The 23284-nt window shown below is 48.6% G+C and overlaps 1 protein-coding gene across 1 annotated transcript; it reads right to left on the bottom strand.

Moving 5' to 3' along the window:
• Positions 1 to 176: 176 nt before the first annotated feature.
• Positions 177 to 20839, bottom strand: Dao (D-amino acid oxidase). Its single transcript, NM_001244409.2, has 12 exons — positions 20713 to 20839; positions 16975 to 17089; positions 13017 to 13216; positions 9976 to 10090; positions 8529 to 8605; positions 7662 to 7727; positions 5266 to 5320; positions 3947 to 4051; positions 3105 to 3187; positions 2171 to 2288; positions 1207 to 1305; positions 177 to 308 (listed from the first exon to the last, which is right to left on the bottom strand). Exons 3-12 carry the CDS (start codon positions 13205 to 13207, stop codon positions 177 to 179), a joined length of 1041 nt encoding a protein of 346 aa, NP_001231338.2. The 5' UTR covers positions 13208 to 13216; positions 16975 to 17089; positions 20713 to 20839.
• Positions 20840 to 23284: the final 2445 nt, after the last annotated feature.

Here is a 23284-nt window from a genome sequence, read left to right as displayed (position 1 = left end):
TGCGTGGGGAGGACTAGGCTGTGATGGATGAGTGGAGCACCAGGATTTCCTCACCTCACACTTTTGCCTAAGGAAGTCAGGGAGTGGGGAGTGAAGAATCATCAAAGAGGATATCAGTTAATTGGCTGTAGGGCACTGGGATGTCCTCATGGGGCAAGTGACGGTCACTAGAGTCCTCAGAGGTGGGATGGCGGCATCCTGGACAACTTCTTTTCTTCTAGAATTTTTCCAAAGAGGTTGGCTGCCTCCATTGCACAACCCCAGTGAATAGTGAGCCCGTAGCCTCCGTGACCATAATTATGGATGACCTGGGAGAATCAAGAGAGATGGTGGCCAGGTGTGGAAGGGACATCAAAGAGGGGCTCAGGAAAGCTTGGCTACACTGGAAGACTAGGAACTTTCTGAAAAGACTTGGTTAAACTGAGCTCCATCAGTGTATTAGTGGGATGCTTGGCAGGGCCTGGGACTAGCTTGAGGGAAACTATTTGAGGAGGGATGGGGTGGTTCCCTAGATACTTCAACCCCTAGTACAGGAAATGCAGAACCACGAAACCTGGAAGCCAGCGACATCTGCCGCATAGTTCCATTCATCTTCATTCACACACACACACACACACAATCATCTATACACACTCATTTGTGCCCCTCTGTCTACACATGCACAATGTTCACACACACACCCCTCCACACACCGCACTCTGTCTGAGATAAGAAGAGAAAGATAACCTTGGTACAGCCCATACTTGCCCAGCTCTTTCCCTTTGGCACAGAATAACCAACGGATTCCATGCTCTCAGCTCCCACCCCTGGTGAGGTGACCCAAGAGGAGCTCCCCCCAAAAGATAATGGTACAGCTACCAAGTGAGCATCCTAGAAATGCCTCAAGTCAAGTTCAAGTTATACACACAGCCCCTCCTGTCACCAGTGGTCAGACTTAAGCAGGTGCCACCGCCAACAGCAGTCCTGTTTTCTCAGGAGGGCAGAGAAAGCTGTTCCTATCTGAAGAGCTTCAAGGTGGATTAGGAAGGTCACCAGTCTGTCCTGCCACCTGGTTTAAAACTCAGTCCTTTCCCGTCTCAAGCCTCATTGTCCCCATTTATGGGTGGGGGTGCCCACCAACTGATCTCAGGAAATGACGTTTCCTTGGGAAATGGCGGGGTTATTGTTGGAGTTGGGGCAGGCATCACTTCCCTTGACCCAGCGCACCTCTGCACTCGAAGATCCAAAATGAAGCTGCTCTCTTTCTAGCCGAACCTGAGGCCGGACTGGACGGAAGCCAGTGAGTTCCCCAACAATTCTTGCATTCTGGGGGAGAAAAAAAATGCTGGCAACATATCTAGATCGTTTCCTCTGTTGACATTCTAGGTAGCTGTGAGTTAGCTTTTGGAATCTCAACACCACGCCTTTCATTAGTTACCACACTATTTGATCACAGGTTACCAGTTACCCTCTGTGAGTGTGTGTGTGTGTGCACGCGCACGTGCGTGCGTGCATGTGTGATATGCAGGTGTATACATGCCTCAGTGGAGGTCAGAGGACAACCTTAGGTATCGGTCGTCATCTTCCATCTTGTTTGAAACAAGGTCTGTTCATTGCTACATGTGCTGGGCTAGCTGGCTTACAAGCCTGAGGAAACCTGGTCTCCACCTTCCATGTCGCCATAGCAGTGAGGGCTTCCAGATATGTGCAGCTGTATCTTCTTCACACGAATTCTGGGGATCTGGGCTCAGTTCTCACTGCTACGCTCTGAGTCCTTTAGTCCCTGAGCTATCTCCTTTGCCATTGGCCACCTCATACAAGCTCATCCATATCAATGACTGCAATCACCACCACCAGCCACTGTCCTGTTACCAATGGTTCTCGCTGTGTCACCACCAACCCCAATACTGTCTCCTGCTGATCTTGTCAGCGTAATAGGCAAACATGAAAATGGAGGCTCATATGCATCAAGTACACCTGTGTACACCTGATCTCTGTGAAAACGCTAAGATGCCTCCCTATGAAGGGCCAGTTATGTGTCATTAGCCCATAGCAAGGACTTCTCTGAACACTGTCAAATGCTGCTGTATACTCCAGTCTCTCTCTAGGGCTAACTTGCCCACTTATCCCAATAGAGATATCCTCCCATTAGGACCAGGCTGCCCTGGTCTAGGGCACTGACACTCCTCACCTTCAGGGTGGGCTCCAGTTTACAGCAGCTCTTCCAAATTGTGTTGTGGTCATGGACACTGTTCAATTCGTTCCAGTTCCCCAGCTGGAAGACACCTCCAAGAGTAACTGTCTTGGACCTCGATCAAAATAAAGAAGGCTAAAGAAAATGAAGCCTGGCAGATGGAGGCATCGCTCCCCTCTTCTCTCTCACTGTCATCTCCACTGAGTCACCCATTCCTGTCAGCATTGCCATCCCCACTAAACACACCCCACTGCCATCGTGACCTCCATCAACCCATGTGTCACCAATCCCCAGCGTCACCATTGCCAACTGTACGTGTACCATCATCTCTGTCAACAAAGGAGATGTCTGGGGGCAGGGAGGGGGGGGGTAAAAGACTTGCAGCACAGCAGTGAGGATTTGAGCCCAGGTCCCCAGAGATTATGTGAAGTCAGCAGCACATGACCAGCAATGTCATCACCATCAACTCCATCACCATTTATTTATATACCACCAAAGCAACATCACGATGGCATTGTCACCTCCACCATCATCACCACCATCGATGATGCTGACCTCCTTAACATCACCGCTTTAACACCCTATGCCAACCAGCACCCCCAAACACACCCCATGCCTGTCAACACCCCACTCAGCTCTATCTTCCCCCATCAATAACCAGGCTACTGTCATTAAACACCAATCGTCTTGCCATCCCCTCAGAAGTGCCGTCACCTCCATGGCTAACATTATCAATCCCATCAACACAATTGCTCTTCCCACCCCCTGCTGCCATTCTAACCACTTTTGGTGTCACTGCCTGTGTGTGCATCCAGGATCTTTGTCCTGGATTTACTATCACTGCCACCAAAAGGAATAAAACAGGTGGATGGAATGTTAAGAGGCCATGAAAATGTCCCCTCTATGATCTTGCACGGAGTCATAGATTTACCCTGGGATGATGTATGGGGAGTTGTAGATGCCAAGGCCTGGGTCATGGGTGAGGATGAAATGCTTCATCCAAGGAGCCTCCACCTGTTGATTCAAGGCAAACACATCTTGTCAGGGAGGAAGACCAGTGATCTTACCTTTAGTTTGTTCCCCTCAGTGGTCAGCCTTCTCATGACCCCCTGACCCAAGACTGCAGGAGGGTCACCTGACAGGCAGCACACGCACACCCACACATCAGCCTGCACAAGGAACACACACACACACACACACACACACACACTTGCATACATGTAAATGCACATATCACATTGACATGTGCACATGGCCACACCCACCAGTGTGCCCACAAATAGGCAAGCATATGTCCCCATACATCATGAGAGGCATGGGACAATGGTGATACCCACAGAACAGTTAACCTGGCCTCGAATCACTATCTTCTGTGCACTATTCTTGCATGCATTACTGGACACCTCTGTGCTTCAGTTAAGTGGCTGTGTGATATGATAGGACCATCTCAAAGGACTGTGGTAAGGACTAAATGATCAACTCAGTAAAGTACTTAAGTGCGTATCTGGAACCTGATAAGCACTTCATAAAGGTTCGCTGTTTTCTTTATAACTCAGGCCTTGCTATGGCTCCCTCATGGGGAAAACAACCACATGTACTTTGCTATGGGGAAGAAATTCCAAAACAAAACATTTGGGTGCAGGGAGTAGGTTGGTACTTATTTCTTCAGTAAGTCACCTCCTCAAAGATTGGAGTCACTTAACAGGACCATCTGCCAGCTTTGGAGTGGCAGGAGCAGGCAGGGCCAGCTTTCCATTGACCACAGCATCTCACCTGAATGATCTGGCCTCGGCCGGGCTGCAGTAAGGTGTCTCCTTGCAGTGCCCCAGCCCACACCCCAGTGCAGTTGATAATCACATCCACGCCTCCTCTTGCCACCTGGCAGCAAGAACAAGTCAAGGGACAGGAAGGAGTGAGGACTGGGCTGTGCTCTGTCCCCTCCATCCTCTTACACCCAGAGAACTGGGGTGAGGTGTGTTGGAGATCCAGTGACCTTGGCTCCTTAGGGCTCAAATGCCCTCTGCTCTCATTTGATAGTGATTTTCCTCTCTCTCTCTCTCTCTCTCTCTCTCTCTCTCTCTCTCTCCAAGGTTTCTCTATGTAGCCGTGGCTGTGCTGGAACATGCTGTAGACCAGGCTGGCCTTGAATTCACAGAGATCCACCTGCCACTGCCTCCCAAGTGCTGGGATTAAAGGTGTGCGCCACTGCCTCCTAGCTCACGATCATTTACAACAAAGCCAATAATGTTGACAGGCTACTGTGATGATGCTGTGTGACCCTCGGGAGAGACTTCTGGATAGAGTACTGTGGAGGGAGAACCTCAAAGAAAAGTTCAAATGAAGCCATCCTCCATCAGACCCTTTTTGAGCCCATACTCTTGCCTTCTCTATGCCAGGATGCTGGCTTTGGCTTGGCTTATGCCTGGAACACTTGTCATCTCAGACACAGTAAGCACCCCCATGCTTCCAGCCCATCTCTGGCCATCATAAACACATAAACTGCTAAGTGTGTTCTGTCTTAGAGCCACCGGGAAGGGGAGCTTTGTTAGAATCAATTGTTAGAATCAATCGCAGAGCCTAAGTGTCCATAGGGGCCAGACCTGACCCCAAGGAGCTCAGTACCAGCAGTTGGATATGCTGACCTTTGTCTGTGCAGAGCATTATTCTGCATTCTGGAACTAAATGAAGCCACATAGCTGAGCTGACAGGATGTGGTGGCCCTGATCTCATCACTGTGCCTGTGGTCCCAGCTGAGTGCTTGGGCATTGCAGAAATGTCAACCCAGATGTCAGTGGGAGGCATGGGAAAATCTGAACCATGGAGTGGAGTAGACTTGACTGGGAAAAAGTGTCGCCAACTCTAAAACGCACCTAGGGTTGGACAGAGCCAGCCCCGTTCTGGCCACTGTGATTCCATTGTTCCCTTCTTACAACCAATATCAAGGCAGACACCTCCTCCCCCAGAATGCCCAAGGCCTCCTAGGGCAGGCCTGCAGGGATCCCTAGAGTCTAAGAAGGGGTCTCCCACACAGCAGCAGGAAACTTCTTACTTTCCTCCCTCCCACACCCTACCCCTCACACCCTACCACTCACCTCTTCGAAAGATTCCACCTTCCGATGGAAGAGTTTCACTCCCCTCTCTGTCAACCTGGGATGATGAGACACATCAGAGCAGCCCCAAAACTCTCTTCTCTGCCACATCCCTCCTTAGAGGGCAGCACAGGGGACACTCCTGTGGACATAGCCCCCATGAGATGCCCCCATGTAGCCATTCAGTTCACCCGGTTGGACCAGTGGCCTGAAAAGCATTGTTATGTAAACAAGATCTTCCTGGAGGCCTGGATCCCTCACTGAGAGATGGAGAAGGATCTTCCTAAAAGTCATGGGGTGAGCTGTGCACTGAGAGAGTGGGACACAGACCCAGGTCTCTCTCTCTCTGATTACACTCTGCTGCCATCGTATCGCTTTATATCAAAAGGACAAACTTTAGGGGGGGTGGGGAGAAGAGGCAGAGTTGGACTAGTGTCAAATGAACCTTTGTCAGAGCATGACACCAGAGACAGGGGACCTGGGGACACCCATCTCTCTCTTTGAATGTCCCAAAAGAAGGGATCAGTGGTGGCATGTCTGCCCAGACTATGGGAGGCCTTAGGTTTGATCCCAGCACTGAAAACCCACCAAAGAGCCAGAAACCATAACTGTCCAAAGGGTTCCCTCAGAAAGAGTTCTAACTAAATAATTTCTTCATGATGAAACACCTGGGAAGAGGCTGGTCAGGTGTGACAATGTCCCAAGGACAAGAGTAGTTATTGTCAGCATATGGTTTGTCATGTTGCAATTTCCTCAGATTTGTAACATTCCCTCCTGGCAGCAGTGGGGACAAACATCACATGACTGTGAAGGTGAAACACAAGATTCATGAGGTCCCTTCCCTAAGGTTACACAAGCAATGACCAGCTAAGGGAGGAGACTCAGGCCAGCTGAGCAGCCCAGGGGAGATTCTCTGTGCAGCTGCCTCTGAGATGAACTGAGAGCTCCAGGGTCGCAGCTTTCACCTGTGCTGGGTTTTGCTTTTTCATGATGCAGCATCTTTAATTCTGCTCCTGTAAATGACCCCTCACCCATACTCCTGTTACCAACTCAATACATTCATTGGTTTTACCAAGTTGGACTTTGATGTAAAACATAACTTCAGTTTGTTGTGGGTTCCCTGTCTGGGGTGAGTAGTTGCGCAAGCACAGGCACGTGTCTGTATTTGTGTGTGTGTGTGTGTGTGTGTGTGTGTGTGTGTGTGTGTGTGTGTGCTGCCTTCTCAGGAAAACTCTCACATGACATGATTCCCAAGTCTGACTGGCTGACAGCTACACTCACCCAGGGAATTTATTGACATACAAAATTCTAGAGCTACCAGACATGAGACATTAATCCCAGCACTTGGGAAGCAGAGATAGGTGGGTCTCTGTGAATTCCCAGTCAGCCTGGTCTACACAGAGAATTCCAGGCCAGCTAAGGCTATATAGTCAAACCCTATCTCAAAAAGACAAAGGCAAACATCAAATTTCTGGTCCACCGACCCAAGGGTTCTGACTAGGTGTGGAGTAAGATCCTGAAAGCTATATTTTAAAAGGTCTTCCCAGACCTCGAAAGTCTCCATTCATTTCAAAGCTTTTCAAAAATCTTATTTAATAAAATACAGGAAATATATAAAGCCTCATTGAATGTGAATGTACATGACCCCCCTCAAGCTGATGTTGGCTAAAGTGGAACCCTACAGGATTCATATGTAAACATCAGTAACAAGACAGAGACACCTGCTCTGCCTGTGATTATCACTCGACTTTGTTCTAGGGATACTGGCAAGGGCAGTTAGGGAAGAAAGATGAAAGGGAGAGAAATTTTTTAAAGTTCGTTTATGCAAATGATGTAAATATATCTAGAAAAACATTTAAATCCATTTTAAGCTACTACATGAACATGAAGGCTTAAGTGATGTTGCTAAGAAGTACAACAAATGAAAGTCTACCTTAGCTAGGCAGTGGTGACTCTCACCTTTAATCCCAGCACTTGGGAGGCAGAGGCAGGCGAATCTCTGTGAGTTTGAAGCCAGGCTGGTCTATAGAGCGAGTTCCAGGACAGCAGAGCTGTTACACAGAGAAACCCTGTCTTGAAGAGAGAGAGAGAGAGAGAGAGAGAGAGAGAGAGAGAGAGAGAGAGAGAGAGAGAGAAGAAGAAGAAGAAGAAGAAGAAGAAGAAGAAGAAGAAGAAGAAGAAGAAGAAGAAGAAGAAGAAGAAGAAGAAGAAGAAAGAAAGAAAGAAAAAGAAAATCTGCCCAGATGGCTTGATGCTCAGAACCTTTGCCTCAGCCCATGGTGGTGATCAGGACCAGGGACAGCTCCCACACAGCACCCCGGGATTTTCTTCAGCATTGACTACTCTTCCACAGCTTGGTCCCTGGAACCTGTACTTCTCATGGGAGCTTCCGGTTTTACCTCTCAGTCAGCCACGGCAGGTAGCTCTTTCCCTCTAAAGTCAGGCTTGTGTTGAACCAGCCATAGCTAGAATCAGAGCCGGGAAAGAGATCAGAATCTGCAGTGTGAGGTTGGCTTGGTATCTTCCTGTGAGTCCCCAGTGGCTAGAGCTGAGCCACCAGGTGGCATTTGCGGGGTGATGGTGGGAGTTCAGCTCAATGCAAGGAGCAATTTCCCATTGAACCATGGCATTCTGGGATATAGGGAATGGGGTGGGATGAGGAAAGGACCAGAGGGGGGCAGTGTGAAGCCTCACAGGCTGAGCTGGAATCTGATTGTGGTCACATGGCTGTGTGGCCCTGGTAAGTCATTTAGCATCTCTGAGGTTTTGTTTCCTCACTTGAGTGGTTTGACAATGTGGAGTGCTATGGTTTAAATGTCCCTCAAAGGCCATATGCACAAGCATGGTCTCTGAGGTGGCAGCAATGACGGGTGAAGGGATTAGAAGGTCAGGGTGAGGGAAAATCCATAAACCACCATGTGCTTCCTTCAAAGGCCACTGTGGGACCCCATCATCCCCTCTCTTTGCTTCCTGGGTTGTGATAGAAGCAGTGGTGACAAGCATTCTCATGAACTAAAATAAGCCTTTTTTTGTGGGTAGCTTGTGTCTAGTATTTCATCACATGGATACAAAATTGATAGATATTTCAGCCCAAAGCCCAGTGCACATGAAGCCCAGGAAGGGGCTGGACATCAGAAGGACAGGGTACCAGGGGCTCTAGGGCTGAGAGGGGACGGCAAACTGGTGCTTCCATTCTTGACTGCCTTCTAGACAGTCCTGCCTCAATTGTCATGCCCCAGTGTCTTTGCCCATGACAGGGATCTTACCTATAATCAGGGAATATGTCCATCTCTCTGGGGGTCAGCTTCCGAAATCCCAGAACTGTGTTTCTCCAGAAAGGGTCCTGAGGAGGAAGCAGAGATGGGCTCACAGAGATAGGTGGACTCGACCATCAGGATAACAGGAACTCACGGAATGCTTGCTGGGTGACAGACCATCAGCAGTGTTTGGCTGGAACCTCCGGTTGACTCTGCTTGATCCAGAAAGCCCCATTCCTCTCTCTCCAAATCCCACCCTCTCAGAGAATCTCCAACAAAGGTGACAAAAAGCCCAGTTCTGCATTCTTGGTGGCTGCATCTCCTGCCAGTAGCCCAAGACCCTGCCTAAATTGGTCAGCTTTGACCATATTTGGGCACATACCCAGCTTATGGAAAACAAGTCATCATCTCTTGCCTACAGGGTATATATGCTCCCTGCTTTAGTTTGGCCATGTGACTTCTCTGGCCCCTATATCTAGGGCTGGAGGGCTCACCTGGAGTTGCTTTGCTCAAATATACCTGTTCTTTTGCTTTTTCAATTTGTCTTGATCTGGTTTACTGTGTTGGGGGCAAAACCTATTATCGTGTTACTGAAAACCTATTAAGCAGCATTTATTTATTTGGCTCAGATGTTTGGTCTTCACAACCAGCCACTGAGGTGGATGCTGTGCAATCCTTATGGACAGGCCAAGTGACCCTAGAGAAGTCAAGTAACTTGTCAGAAGTTGCATAGCTAAGAGGTAGAGCCAAGATTTTAACTTACACAATTAGGCTCAAGTCCATGCCTCTCACTCCATTTACCATCAGAGTAAATGGTGGGGCAAAGTCCAGGTTTAGAAGAGAGACAGAGCGTCTCAGTAGACCTGAGGCTGGAGTGTAGCTCAGGGATATTTGCCTAGCATGCCAAAACCCTGATCCTCAACCCTACCAAAATAAATAAATAAATCTAATTTGGACCCGAGTCTGTGACCTCTGTGACCTCTGTGACCTCTACCCCATCTCAAGGTCCCAGTCCCATCTGTGCCCCATTAGGACCAAATCTCCCACCTACCCAAATGGCAGTGTTGATAACGTCGTCCTAAACAGAGGACTTGGGTGGGGTAAGCAGATGGATTGTTCCTGGGTAAACAAGCCTAAAGGTGGGATTCTGTTCATTAGAAAAGCAGAACAGGGAACACCCTAGTCCTCCAGGAACTTTCCCTAACCTCCTTTCAAAGGTCAGCTGCCCCCGGCAAGGACAGTCCTACAGCCTGTATCAGCAAGACCCCCAACCTGCTGACATAAAATCTGCTTGCTTTTCTCCCATTTTGCTCTTCTCTCTGTCTCCCCGATGTGCCCCAATAGATGGCCTGGACAATTTGGCCCCCTTTCTTTCTACCCACAGTGGTCTAGCTCTGCAGTTTCTCTGCACAGCACGGTCACTTATCACCCTCAAGGTCAAGGACTCTTGGCTCACCGGAACTTCTTCTTTGAAGAGATTGTAGCCTGAGATTAGGGACAAGCCCATTTTTTCAGCATTTGGAGAATGGATGTGGCTCAGCAGGTAGTCGAAGGTTTGCTGATTCCACTCCCTGAAAGTGTAAGAATTATCACATGTGAGTCTCTTCTACCAATTGCTATAAAACCTGAGTTTGGGTCAAGGAATTAAAATCTCTTTAGCTCCCACCTTGTAAGACCTTTAAGGAATTTGACGACTTGGAGCTGAGACCTATCTCCCCTTCCCCCTTGTTTCCCGTGCACCAATTTTAGTCTACCCAGTTGAATCCCAGCACTCGGGAGGCAGAGGACAGCCAGGGCTACACAGAAAAAACCTTTCTCAAAAAACAAAAACAACACCCACACACACACACACACACAAGAAAAGAAAAAAGAATGAGACATTGGATCAGAGTCAGTGGGGAAAAGACATATTCATCATTTGGGTTAGAATAGAAATAGAATACACTTCCTGTCTCTATGTGTTTGGTCTTCTGAGTATACCCTCTTAATCAAGATAAGGCTTGCCTTGTCTAGACACTTCACCTGGAATATTGGTCTATTTCCTAACAAAAATGGCACCAGGGGTTTTGATCACTCAGTGCCCTGGGCAGAACTATTCAGGTCAGCTTGTATAGCATTTTGGTGGCAGTAATGTGTGCAAAACCTGGCTTCCCAGATGGAAAATCAGGAAGAAAATCATCCTTATAGTGCACCCCTGAGGAGTGTGCCTGGGTCTTGGGCTCATACTGGGAAGGCTTTGGGAGCTGGGAACCACACAGTGCAGCCTGGAGCAAAGCACCCCCGCTGTGAGCATGGTGGAATGGACACTGGCTTGCTGTCCTCTTCTCCTCAGGCACATGGCTCCTAGGCTCCATTCCAATCAGGCAGGGTCATCCAGTGCGTGCTAGCCAAAGCCTCTGAGACTGGTCCCTAGTTCTATCTGCATTTACTGGTCCTCAAGAAGCTAGCATCAAGGCCATGTGTAGGAGCACACACCTTTAAAACCCTAGAAGGAGGCAGAGGCAGGAAGATCTCTGAGAGTTCCGGGCCAGCCTGATCTACTTAGCGGGTTCATGGTGAGCCCTGTCTCAAAAAAAGAAAGAAAGAAACATTGAAGGCAACTTTGTAATTGACCTTGGGAACTGTGTTTGAGGATGAAAAACAGGAGCTGGAAGCAATACCATTGACAGAAATATGGCTTCAGAGTTTCTTGACAGGAGTGAGCATTAGGGTCTTCTTGATGTCACCCACTGAGAGTTCACTATTGACGTCTGTCAGCTGCTAAGCACACATCATGACCTTTCATATCTTCTTGAGTCAGCTTCCTGGATCCTCCAGATTTGAAGCTCTCTGGATGCATCAATGCTGTGGCATTGAAAGCCACCCAGCTTAAGAAAGAACAGCAAAATGTCCCAGCACGCAGAATTCATCACAGAATGGGCCTTCCATGATCATTAGTACTATCATTTATGCATTTGTTTGTTTGCTGTGCGTGCATACTCACACACGCACCTGCTGTGGCCCTCATGGAAAGATCAGAGAGTAGCTTTGGGTGCTGCCCTCATCTTCCACCTAGTTTGCTGCTATGTGCTTTGGGCTAGCTGGGCTGGGAGTTTTGGGTGATTTTCAGATGTCCTCCTGGAGCCTCCCCAACCAGGACAGCCTGGGCTCACTGATGTGAGTAACTAGATTCAGCTTAGAAATGGGTTCTGGAGGCCAGGGCCTGGGTAGTCAGACTCGAGTGGCAAAGGTTTTGCCTTCTGAGCCATCTTCCTAGCCAGCCACTCTTTGCTCCAGTTTCAGAGACAGGCCTTCAGTGACGGTGAAGCCTTTGAAAGCTGATTTATGCTTTAAGTTTAAATTAAGGTGCTTAAGAGATCTATAAAGTGCTGGGTATTGGTGGCACACGCCTTTAATCCCAGCACTCAGGAGGCAGAGGCAGGCAGATCTCTGTGAGTTCAAGGCCAGCCTGGTCTACAGAGGGAGTTCCAGGACAACCTCCAAAGCAATACAGAGAAACCCTATTTCAAAAAACCAAGAGAGAGAGAGAGAGAGAGAGAGAGAGAGAGAGAGAGAGAGAGAGAGACCTATAAAGCAGAAATGCCTCTAACCTGTAAGCTCCACTTGCCTAAGGACAGTTAAATTTTGTTGTTGTCCACATAAGATGAATAACCTACATGTTTTCACTTCTATAAACAAAGTTGGTTGCCCCAACTTGATCACACAAAAGCAGGAAGTACGTCAGGGTATCTTGGGACATTCTCTGGGAATTCCAGTTCTGGACCTGGTGAGTGTCCATCATCCTGGCCAGAATTTAATAATGCTTGGTTCTGCTGGGTGGTGGTGGCACACACCTTTAATCCCAACACTTGGGAGGCAGAAACAGGTGGATCTCTATGAGTTCGAGGCCAGCCTGGTCTACAGAGTGAGTTCCAGGGCAATCAGGCTTGTTACACAGAGAAACCCTGTCTCAAAAAAACAACAAACAAATAAATAAAAGCAAAGCAAAATGCTTGCTTCAGGTTTGGCTCAAAAACTGTAGTAGTGGTCTTATTCTTGCCAGATGGGATCAATAATGCCCAGAATTTCTTTCATAGGATGTGGAGCCACAGCTATGTCTGCTGCCTAGCTCATTATTTCTTATTATTTTATTCTTCCTAACTTATTTATTTACTTTTTTTAAAACACAGAGTCTCTCTATGTACTCTTGGATAGCCCAGAACTTTAGACCAGGCTAGTCTGCAGCTTGCAATGATCCTCCTTCCTCTGCTTCCTGAGTGACGGGATGATGGGTAGGTGCCCCCGCCTGGTTGTTTTAATCTGAGTCTTGTTGTATCACCCTCGTTAACCTCAATTTTATAACCCACTCTCCTGTACCCCCATGCCCTGGGACTCGTGTTGCCAGGTCAAAGCTTCCACAAGGGTCTTGTCCTTGGTGATGAGGACTGTGATAAAAGACTCCCTCTGTGGACTCAGCGCCATGGGCTCCCAGACCACTACATGGGACCCCCAACTCACACTTCCTGTGGGTTCCTGGGGTCCAAGAGATAGGGCTGCCAGAAGCCCGCAGCCACATCACTAGTGGTGAATGGGGTAAAGCGGTCTGCATAGATCTTCATGTGCAGTGGCTGCACAGGGTTGAAACGCTCATGAATGCAGAGGGCAGTGGACAGTCCAATGACTCCTGCTCCAATCACGACCACGCGCATCACACCAGCCTGCAGGAGGAGAGAGTGGATTGAGGGTCCCCGCCATCATCACCATCATAGACTCCTGATGGCTTGGAAAGCACCAGACTCTCTCCCAAGCTCCTTCCATTGATGACCACCAAAAGTCCAAGATTCTAGAATGTAAGAGGTAGTCTCCCGATTTTTTTTTTAAAAAAAGGTTTATTATTTATGTGTGTGTGTGTGTGTGTGTGTGTGTGTGTGTGTGTGTGTACATGTGCACCTCAGTGCAAGGTGACAGTGGAGGCAAGAAGAGGGCATCAGATCCTCTGGAGCTGGGGTAACATGTGGCTGTCAGTGCCCCCCCACCTGAACTTGGGTCCTCTGGAAGAACAGTACCATGCTGCTAACTCTTGGCTGCCTTTCCATCCTCAATGTTCCATTTTGCAAGTGGAGGCACTGAAGTGTGCAGAGGCAAATCACTTGTCTAAAGTCACTCAGCTGAGGGGCTGGAGAGGTGGCTTAGCCATTAAGAGCACTGGCTACTCTTCCAGAGGACCTGGGTTCAATTCCCCAGAACCCTTATGGCAGCTCACAACTGTCTGCACCACCTGACCCAGGGGATCTGACATCTTCATACAGACATACATGCAGGAAAAACACCAATGTACATCAAATAAAAAATTAATTAATTTAAAAAAGTCACCCAGCTGATAATCATGGTGGCTCCCTGGGTACCATACCAAGGTCAGTGGCAGCCACCGATAAGTATTCAGGGTAGTCCAGTGGTCAGGAGTACTGGCTTCAAATGGTAGAGCTCAACCCTGTTAGCTGTCAACCCTGGGCAAGCTACTGTGTTACAGCCTAGTAAAACACACCTCAGGTGTCGACAGGGGTGATAACAATAGCAAAACAGCTCCAGTGCAGAGTAGGGGCTCCCACCCTCAGGGAGCACCTACTGTGCTCCTGGCCCAGAACTACAGCTTCACACATCCTCATACCTAAATCTCCTGTGTCCTGCGATCAGGGCTGCTGTTTTTAGTCCCACTCTACCGATAAGAAAACTGAGGCTCAGAAGGGTGGAACTCCCTCCTCACACACAGAGCCACCAGGTAAAGGCAGCACACATTTGCTGCTCCTCTACTTCGTGCCAGGCTGCCAGCTAGCCAGTGCAGCTTTGTGTGTGTCCAATGCAGGGTTTGCCCTCAGAGTTTGCTCTTCTGGCAGAGGAGTAGGCCTGCCTTGGGATATTGAGCTGGCTGTACCTTCAGATGCTTAGGCCTAACAGCTTTTGACCTTGTGCCATTCAGCCAGCTCCTGTGAGGCAGAACAAGGGGATTGTGTGTGTCCGGAAGGGCCAAGCTCAGCTTTGCCTCCTCTGCACTCAGCTGGCCTCCCACAGACCCCAGCTCTTGGCAACACGGGCCTGGGGCCCTGAACAGCGGAACATTCTCAATATGGCCTAGTTTTGCAAAGGGGGGATGGCTGAAGGCCACAAAGGCTGGGCTCTGCTGGGGTTTCCGACGCTAAATGGAGGACTGAGTCCTCTAACAGAGGGTGACAGCCTCAAGTCTGCACTTGGGTGCTGGGGGGGGGTTAGGGAGCAGAACCTCCCATCCCTCACCCGCACCCCCCACTCCTGGAGACAAGACCCCTTCATTAGTAAAACAGGAGTGACTCAGTCTCATCAGCTGTCTTGAGGAGTCAATGCCAGGCTCAGGCTTTCAGGACATAGTACCCAGGACTCAGTACCAGTACCCAGTACATAGTACAAAGTGCACAGTACTCAGTACACAGTACACAGTACTTAGTGTATAGTACTCAGTGTACAGCACACAGTATTCAGTACACAGCACACAGCACTCAGTACCTAGTACCCAGCACTCAGTACACAGTACACAGCTTGCAGTACACAGAAACTCAGTCTGCTGGGTTAACAGGGCAGACATGCTCAGCTCAGCCTAGCTCTGACACACACTGATTGTGTGAGCCTGGCTAAGACACTGGACCTGACTGGATAAGGGTGAACAGCTTCCCAGCCTGCCCGGAAGAGGAAAGTGCATGCTATCAAGGAATCACATCTGAGGCTGACATAGGTAGCCGTCATTGGAGGGCAGGCTGAAGGCACAAGGTCAGCGTTAGAAGCAGGACCAGCCTCAGGTAAGACCATCCACACATGCAGTGATGAACTTTTGGACCTGCAAGTGCTTGGCTCTGTTATTAACTGTTTCCTTGGAGTCACAGACATTTTTATGCTAGCGATGCAATTCTCCTGCTTTATGGCCAGTTACTACAATCAAGGGTGCTTCCGGTGTGTATTCAACAGTGAACCAGTGGAGTTATTGCATTTATCATAGAGAGAGAGAACAGAGACAGACAGAGAGACCGAGAGACAGAAACAGAGACAGAGAGGGATTATAAAGTCAACATAGGCACGGCACAGGAGAGCCTGTTTGGGCCCCACCATGAGTAAGACACAAGACACAATGCAGACAGCATAACCCTTCACCCTTACAGCTAGCTGCTCTAGGTCATTGCCTCTATTGTCATCCTAAACCAGGACAGAAGTTGAAGGGGAGGAGGCACAACTGACAGCCATACCCACCGCCTGTGTGGGGTGTGCTCAGACCTCATCCAGTTCGCCTGTGTGTATCTCACTGCACTCTAGAAATAGTTAAGCAGACAGCAATTAGCCTGCCTTGACTTTTCCTTCTGCGGCTCTGCTTATATAACCTTTGTCCCCTAGAAAGCAATCGGAGGAGGCAGCTTGTGTCTCTGATTGTTATGTCCTCTTAACAGAATATAAAAGGCTGATAAAACCAAAAAGCCAGCTCTGCGGGGCTATACTATGTGACTGTACCATGTGCAGTTGATATTTCCAGTTCATTTTTAAACTGGGACAATAGTTATTGAGAATCTAGTCCCCTCCCCGGTGTAATGATAAAGACCCTTTAGGTCGTGTTTTTTAGGCACAGTTCAACACTAGGCATTTTATATCCTCTTTCTAATTCTTGAATTCATCCTGTAAGACAAGTCAAGGTGCCACATCCCAGAGACTTTATGATGATTCTCGCTCAGCTGGTGAAGGCTCCTGCCATTAAGCCTGACAACCTGTGTTTTACTCCTGAGACCCACATGGTGGAATGAGAGAAGTTAGTCCCAAAGTTTTCTTTTGGCCTCCCTATGCAGAGTGTAGCATGTGTGAGTGCCCCCCCTACCAAATCAATTAATCAGTAATATAATATAGAACTTTGTTCAAAGATTCTTTGTTCCGAGCCAGGTGGTGTGTTGCATACCTTTAATCCCAGCAGTCAGGAGGTAGAAGCAGGTGTATATCTCTAAGTTCAAGGCCAACCTGGTCAACAAAGTGAATTCCAGGACAGCCAGGGCTATACAGAGAAACCCTGTCTCTAGAAACAAACAGTTCTGTGATACAGAGTGGGGGGGAGGGAGGGCGGGCTGAGGCTTCCCATCTCTCTCCATGGGACACAGTGCCATCTCTCTGAAGGATGTCTTTTTGCCTGTCCTTTTCTGTGTCACCAATCTCAAGCACAATTGTTTGGTTTTTTTTGGGGGGGGGGGCGTTTCGAGATAGGGTTTCTCTGTGGCTTTGGAGGCTGTCCTGGAACTCGCTCTGGAGACCAGGCTGGCCTCGAACTCACAGAGATCCGCCCGCCTCTGCCTTCCGAGTGCTGGGACTAAAGGCGTGGGCCATCAATGCCTGGCCATCTCAAGCACAATTGTTGATCTGGGGAGACGCCATGTTGCTCTGTTCCCTACCCCAGCTCAAGCATACATCTGCCACTTACCACTTGTGTCAGGTGTCTGAAGAAAAAAGGTGTGGGGTTGCAGGTTCCCGTTTCCAACAGGAGTACTCCTGATTCTGGGGTGTGTTGACTTCAGCCCTCGGTCTACCAGCTAGGACTGGAACACAAGGTCAAAGTCTTCAGCAGTGGAGGGGGCACAGAGCAAGGGGTGGGGCTGGGCACCGTGCTGCTCTCTGGGACAGACGGAACTCAGTCTGGCAAAGAGATCTCAGGTCCCCTGGCGCTAGTTAGCTGCCTGACTTTTCTGGCTGATCCCAAGCCCCTGTGGACAGGCCGGTGGGGAGGGAGGGGCTCATGGGCACAAGAAGACCTATCTCCCTGGCCAGCTGGAGATGAGCCTCTTCCCTCCCTCTTGCTGCCACGCAGCAGAGGGGAGGATTGTTCCCTGGGCCACTGTGGGCCAAAGGCAGAGGACAGGGACTTCCAGGCCTGCCAGCTAGCTCACTGCTGTTCTGGGACGCTGGGCTTATGAGACTAGGAAGGGACGCCTGTCTGGGCAGTGAGGATGTGTGACTCTCTGCTTCAGTATCCCAGAGACGAAGGCAGCAGGACTCCCGGCCTTCTTCTGCCAAGGCTAGACCTCCAGCCTGGAGAGAGACCAAACTTCATCTGGATAAACAGATAAGTATCCTGAGGCCCAGAGAGAGGAGGGAAACTGTGATGGTCTACCCTCTCTACTACCAGCCTCAACTTCAGCAACATCTACCAAAAAGGAAGATGAAGAAAGCTTGCATAATGTTGGAGGGATCCCAGAGACTCATGCACACTAGGTAGGCACCCTGCCTCTGAGGTGTAGCATCAGCCTGCTCTTGTAAAAAAACAAGTGCTTATGGCAAAGCCCTCTCTTCACTTAGTGTCCTATCTCCATCTTAGAACAGTCACGTGTCTCTCGAACCTTGCAACCCCAGCAGAGTTCCTCGTGACTCTGATTCACCACATAGCACTTGGAGGTTCACAAGAGTGAGCCATGTTGTGTCCCATTCCTACAGGACATCCTACAGTGTTCTATGTTTGTCCAATCTGAAGGGACCAGTTCTGAGCACTTCAGCTGGACCAGCTCTTTAAGGTATTGCTATTCTTCCCCGCTCCCACATCAGAGCTGGGGCTCCAGCACCCTTGAAAGCCAAGTATGTGCCTGCAGAAGACCCAGTGTTGGCTCGACTGTAATGCATATGCCCACTGGAAATTAAGACACAAGACACACCCAATCAAAAAACTTGTATGAGAATGCCCTTAGCCCCAGACTAGAAACAGAAAAATTAGACAAATTAGGCTCACTCTACCTCCTTTTCTCCCACCTTCCTTCCCTCCCTCCCTCCCTCCCTCCCTCCTTTCCTCCCTCCTTCCCTCCCTCCCTCCCTCCCTCTCTTCCTCTCTTTGTCTCTGTCTTTATCTCTCTGTTTCTCTGTCTCTCTGTCCCCAACCCCCCTATTCTTTTGGTAGGAAATTATCTCTTCAGGTATCCCAGAAGAGGCTCAGACTGATAATCATTAAATCAGAGATCCCAGAGCTACAGAAGCAATTTTTGTTTATTTGACCAGAGTTATGGGAGTAGAAGGTCATTCTATCCACTGCCTGGTTGATGAACAACACCATTCCCTTCCATCATCTAACACACTCAAGTCAGAAACCAGGGCAGGAAGGAGGAGACGAGGTCAGAAAACAAACCCTCTGGTGGAGTCCGGTCAGTCTCATGTCAGCCGGATTGGTCTCCAACTTGCCGCCGAGCCAAGGATGACCCTAAAAACTTGGTCCTCCTGCTTCTGCCTTCCAGGTGCTGGCATTATAGACATGCTTGCTGGTCTATGCTGGTTGATAGTACTGGGGATCAAACCCAGGGCTTCCTGCAGCCTAGGCAGGCATGCTACCACACGGTCATCTCTGTCTTAGTTGTTTGCTTTGAGACAGGAGCTCACTAATTAGTCCAGACAGGCCTGGAACCCTCCATGCTCCTGCCTCAGCCTCCCAAAAGCTGGAACTGCAGGTGTGAACCACAGTGCCTGGCTTTCTTTCTTTCTTTTTTATTTTTTTAATTTTTTTTAATTTTTTATATATTTGAATTACAAACAAGATTGAATTACATGACAATCCCAGTTCCCTTCTCCCTTCCTTCCTCCCCTACCACCCCCCCACTAAAATCCTGCCTATCATATGTCCTTTCTTCTCATCTACAGCTGACTCAACCTTTTTTTTTATTAACTTTTTTTATTGTATGTGCATTGGTGTAAGGATACCAGACCCCTGGAACTGGAGTTACAGACAGATGTGAGCTGCCATTCCGGTGCTGGGAATAGAACCCTGGTCCTCTGGAAGAGCAGCCACTGCTCTTAACCACTGAGCCATCTCTCCAGCCCTCCTGGCTTTCTTTCTTATTTCCTGATTCTGAAAAGTTGTCCTGGATGTCTTTTCTGGCCCCTTTGCTTAACTGCTGCTTTAGGATCAACTCCTAAAAATTCAGCCACAGTGCCAACGAGTTGGTACATGTAGAATATAATCTGCCTGCCCTCCAGCAGGGCTCTGTGTATTTACAAATGTAAAGGGTATTCACCTCAGAAACGACCTGTACTCGTCCCACCTGCACAGTTAGAGGCTCCTTAGAGTTTATGCCACCTTCATTGGCCCCACTCTTGTCCCAGCAGCCTGCAGAGTTTCATATGCTGATTGGCCTTTGTATTTACTTCCTCATAACGTGTCTCCACTTTGTACCTCATTTTTACTACACTGAGATGTGTCAATATTTTTTCTTGTTGACTTGAGGGCACTCTTTTTTATATTTATAGATGTTATCCCTTGTTGTAAATATTACTTTTCTATCAAAGACTTCAATTCCATTTGCTTTAGTTTTGAGACAAAGTATCATTACGCAGCAGCCCAGGCACACAGATGAGGCTAGCCTTGCACTTCTGACCCTCCTACGTCAGCCTTGAAGTGCTAGGATTACAGGTATGTGCCAACCCCACAGCTATATCTATGTGTCTTTATTTAAGTCTATTTTTAGGTGGCATGGTGGCTTATACCTATAATGTAGCACTTGGAAGAATAAGGTGGAAAGATTGCACATTTGAGGCTATCCTGGTCTCCATTGCAAGATCAGAGGCTGTCCTGGTCTCCATAGCTAGTTGTGCATTTAGGGCTATCCTGGTCTCCATTTAGAGATCCACTCTCAAAATAATCTTGTTTAATCTGCTTTTTTTCTTTATAATATCTACTGAAAATTCATGTGTAGAAACTCCCCCTGCAATGTCCTTCTACATGCTATGTTATAGATTTTCTTAAAACTTAAAATTATTACTTTTTTACTAGACAGGCTTCAGACACAGGGACTCTGCATGGATAGGCAATGCATCTCTCAGATGACATGGGTTATTATATGAGAATCTCAGTTCAAGATGTGGGATACCTCCTTATGAGTTACTGGTCATGGAGGTGACAGAGGCTTCCAGAACTACACAGGTTACTGTTGTTCTTGGCTGCCCACCAGAACTAGATGGTAAACCAATTGCTAAGATACAACACACTTGCCAGGCATTGGTGGCTCACGCCCTTAATCCCAGCACTCGGGAGGCAGAGGCAGGCAGATCTCTGAGAGTTCAAGGCCAGCCTGGCCTTGGATAGACTCCAAAGGTATACAGAGAAAGCCTGTCTCGGAAAAAAAAAAAAAAAAAAAAAGATACAATACACTTTGGTTGCAGGACACAGAAAAATCAGGTTGAAATTTACCTGAAAACTCCCTTCATGGTGGTGGTGTGCCCAGTTTCTGAACCCCCAAATCACCAAGAGACCTGTTCCGATGCAAAAGCAGAGAGTCTTTTATTGTTGTTTAATGAGCTAACTACATTAACTTGGGTCCTACATCCGTCCAACACAGCAGATGGCAGGAGAAAGACCTGGAGAAACTCTGAGGCAGGGAACTTATTGGGCAGCTTAAGGGGAGTGTCTAGGGGTATGCAACAGTGTCAGGATTGGTGCACTCCCACGCTTGGACGACCTGTCCTGTGTTGATTGGTCAACTGGTTGTTATGGCCTATAGGCCCTCCCAGGGTGGTTGCTATGCTCTGCACATCACTGTTGTGCTGCTTTTACCATAAAGCACTCCCAGAGCCATAAAGCACAGCCAGAGTTCTGCCAACTAACTTGATTGGTTCCTTGCCACGAGAAATGGTGTCTGACTTTCTAGTGACTAGGGCAGGCTCAGGAAGGCCAGACATGTGCTGATTCAGAGGCCTACATGTCTTTTCTGCATCCTGTCATGGCTGCTAAAGCAGGGGGCTGGTCCCTTCTGTGGGTAGTGCTGCAAGGTGCTTTGCAGGCCAGGGGGCCGAGAAAAAAGACAACTATGGTCTTGCGTCTGATCTGCCAGGTGAGATGTGTTCACTGGTGCAACAGTGATGCAAGGGCTATGGAGGTAACCAACTGCTTTTGCATTGGATTTGAGCCTGTCACAGGGAAGATTACAGTCTTCCTGCTGCAAACCTGGTCAAAAGCCCATGGCTCAGGAGATCATGGGTCATATAGGGAGGAACCTATTACTGACAAACTACCTTCCAGACGTTTATGTTTATAACCATAGATTAGTGGTTTCTTCATCCTTGGCCAGAGATGATTCTTCGTGTAATGGCCAGCATTGAATGCAGAGACTCCTAACTGGTCAAAGTGCTGAGAATAATAGATTATTAACAAGAGACTCTGAGTGTTTGCTCACCCCCAAAGGGGATGTCTCTATAAACTTCTCTTCCAATCCCTACCCTCATAGACTGAGGGAACATCACAGAATGAACCACTGGGCTGGTTGCCTACTCAAACCCTATCCAAACACCCTAATGCCATCACCTTGGCAGTGTTATGCCAAGTTCATGAAACCCAAAAAAAAGACCACCAAGGAGCTGACTCACTGATGCAAACACATAAGTTTTAATGTTAAGTTACAAGCCTCGGCAGGGACCCTGTCCAGCAAACTGGCACAGCATCTGTAGGAAAAGGGTGCCTGATCTCAATTGTGAAGGGTTTTTAAAGTTAAAAAAAAAACCAAAAAAAAAAAAAACCAAAAAAACATAAGCAGGGTGGTACGTGCCTTGGCTGTTCAGGATTGGGTAAGAGTAGGTGACTTTGGATTCATTGACGTGGGCTAGGGAATTTCAAAATTGTTACTAATGGTTGCCCACAAGGACAGCTGTGATGAGAAGATGTTATTTATCAAAATTAGTCATTCCCTGACCACCCGGATGGGGTCATTTTGACCGGGGTGGGCACAGTTTGGGTGTTCCTTGGAACTGTTTATGGTTCCTTGGCTGGAGCTGAATCAGCCTTGTGCCACGCAGGGAATTTCTCAAGGTGGCTTTTTCTGAGGATGGAGTTGAAGGGACCAGCTCCCCATTTCGGCAGCCACGACAGTAACACGTGCTTGCCATAACCTTGCCTGGGTCACTTAGAGGTCAGATGCCTGCCTTGTGGCAAGGAACCAATCAGAAGTTAGCTGGTGGTGCTATGCTTTATGGCTCTGGGTGTGCTTTACAGACAAGCGCACAGCAATGATGCACAGAGCATAATTACCACCCTGGGAGAGCCTATGGGCCATAACAACCAGTTGACCAATCAACACAGGGCAAACCCTCCAAGCCTGGAGGCACACCAATCCTGAGCCTGTGCATACCCCTAGACTTTCCCCTTAGAATGCTGCCCTATAAAGATCTGTACACAGCAGCTTCAAACTGTCTTTGCTAGCCATCCGCCATGGCGGGTGGGTGAAAGACCCAAGCAAACATGGGGTTAGCTCGTTTAAAAAACAAAACAAAACAATAAAGCCTCATGCAGTTTGCAGCAAGCTCTCGAATCCACCTGGTGATTGGGGTGACCTCAGTTGTTGCCTGGGACCCTGGATACCTGAGTTTTCCGGGGGGTCTTACATTTCGGGGCTCGTCCTGGATTTGCAACCACCCCTCACCTGAGTGGAGTCGATCTTGGGGGTAAGCGGGTACCCTGTATTGTCTGTGTCTTTGTGTTTTTGTGCCGGCTGAAATCTGGTTCTGTGCTTTGCAGTCCCTCGAGTCTCGGGAAGAGACAAGAGCTCTGGTCTCTGGAGGAGACAGAGTGTGATCAGCAGACATGCTAGGAGATCACCGACTGCCACCCTGGAAGACGTTCCAGGAAGTCTGTGGGAACCTCAGGGGCACTTGGGAGATTGCCATCTGGGAGCCGGTGAGGGTACGGTAGTTCTCCTGGATTGGGGAAGTTATACGCCCTCCTGGCTGTCTGTATTTCTGGAGTGGTTTTGTCTGTCTAGGTGGAGACAGAC

The sequence above is a fragment of the Cricetulus griseus genome, chromosome 4 (assembly GCF_003668045.3).
Source record: "Cricetulus griseus strain 17A/GY chromosome 4, alternate assembly CriGri-PICRH-1.0, whole genome shotgun sequence".
NCBI classification, from domain to species: domain Eukaryota; kingdom Metazoa; phylum Chordata; class Mammalia; order Rodentia; family Cricetidae; genus Cricetulus; species Cricetulus griseus.
The sequence above is the reverse complement of the archived record's forward strand: the minus strand, read 5'-3'. Positions and strand labels throughout refer to the sequence as shown.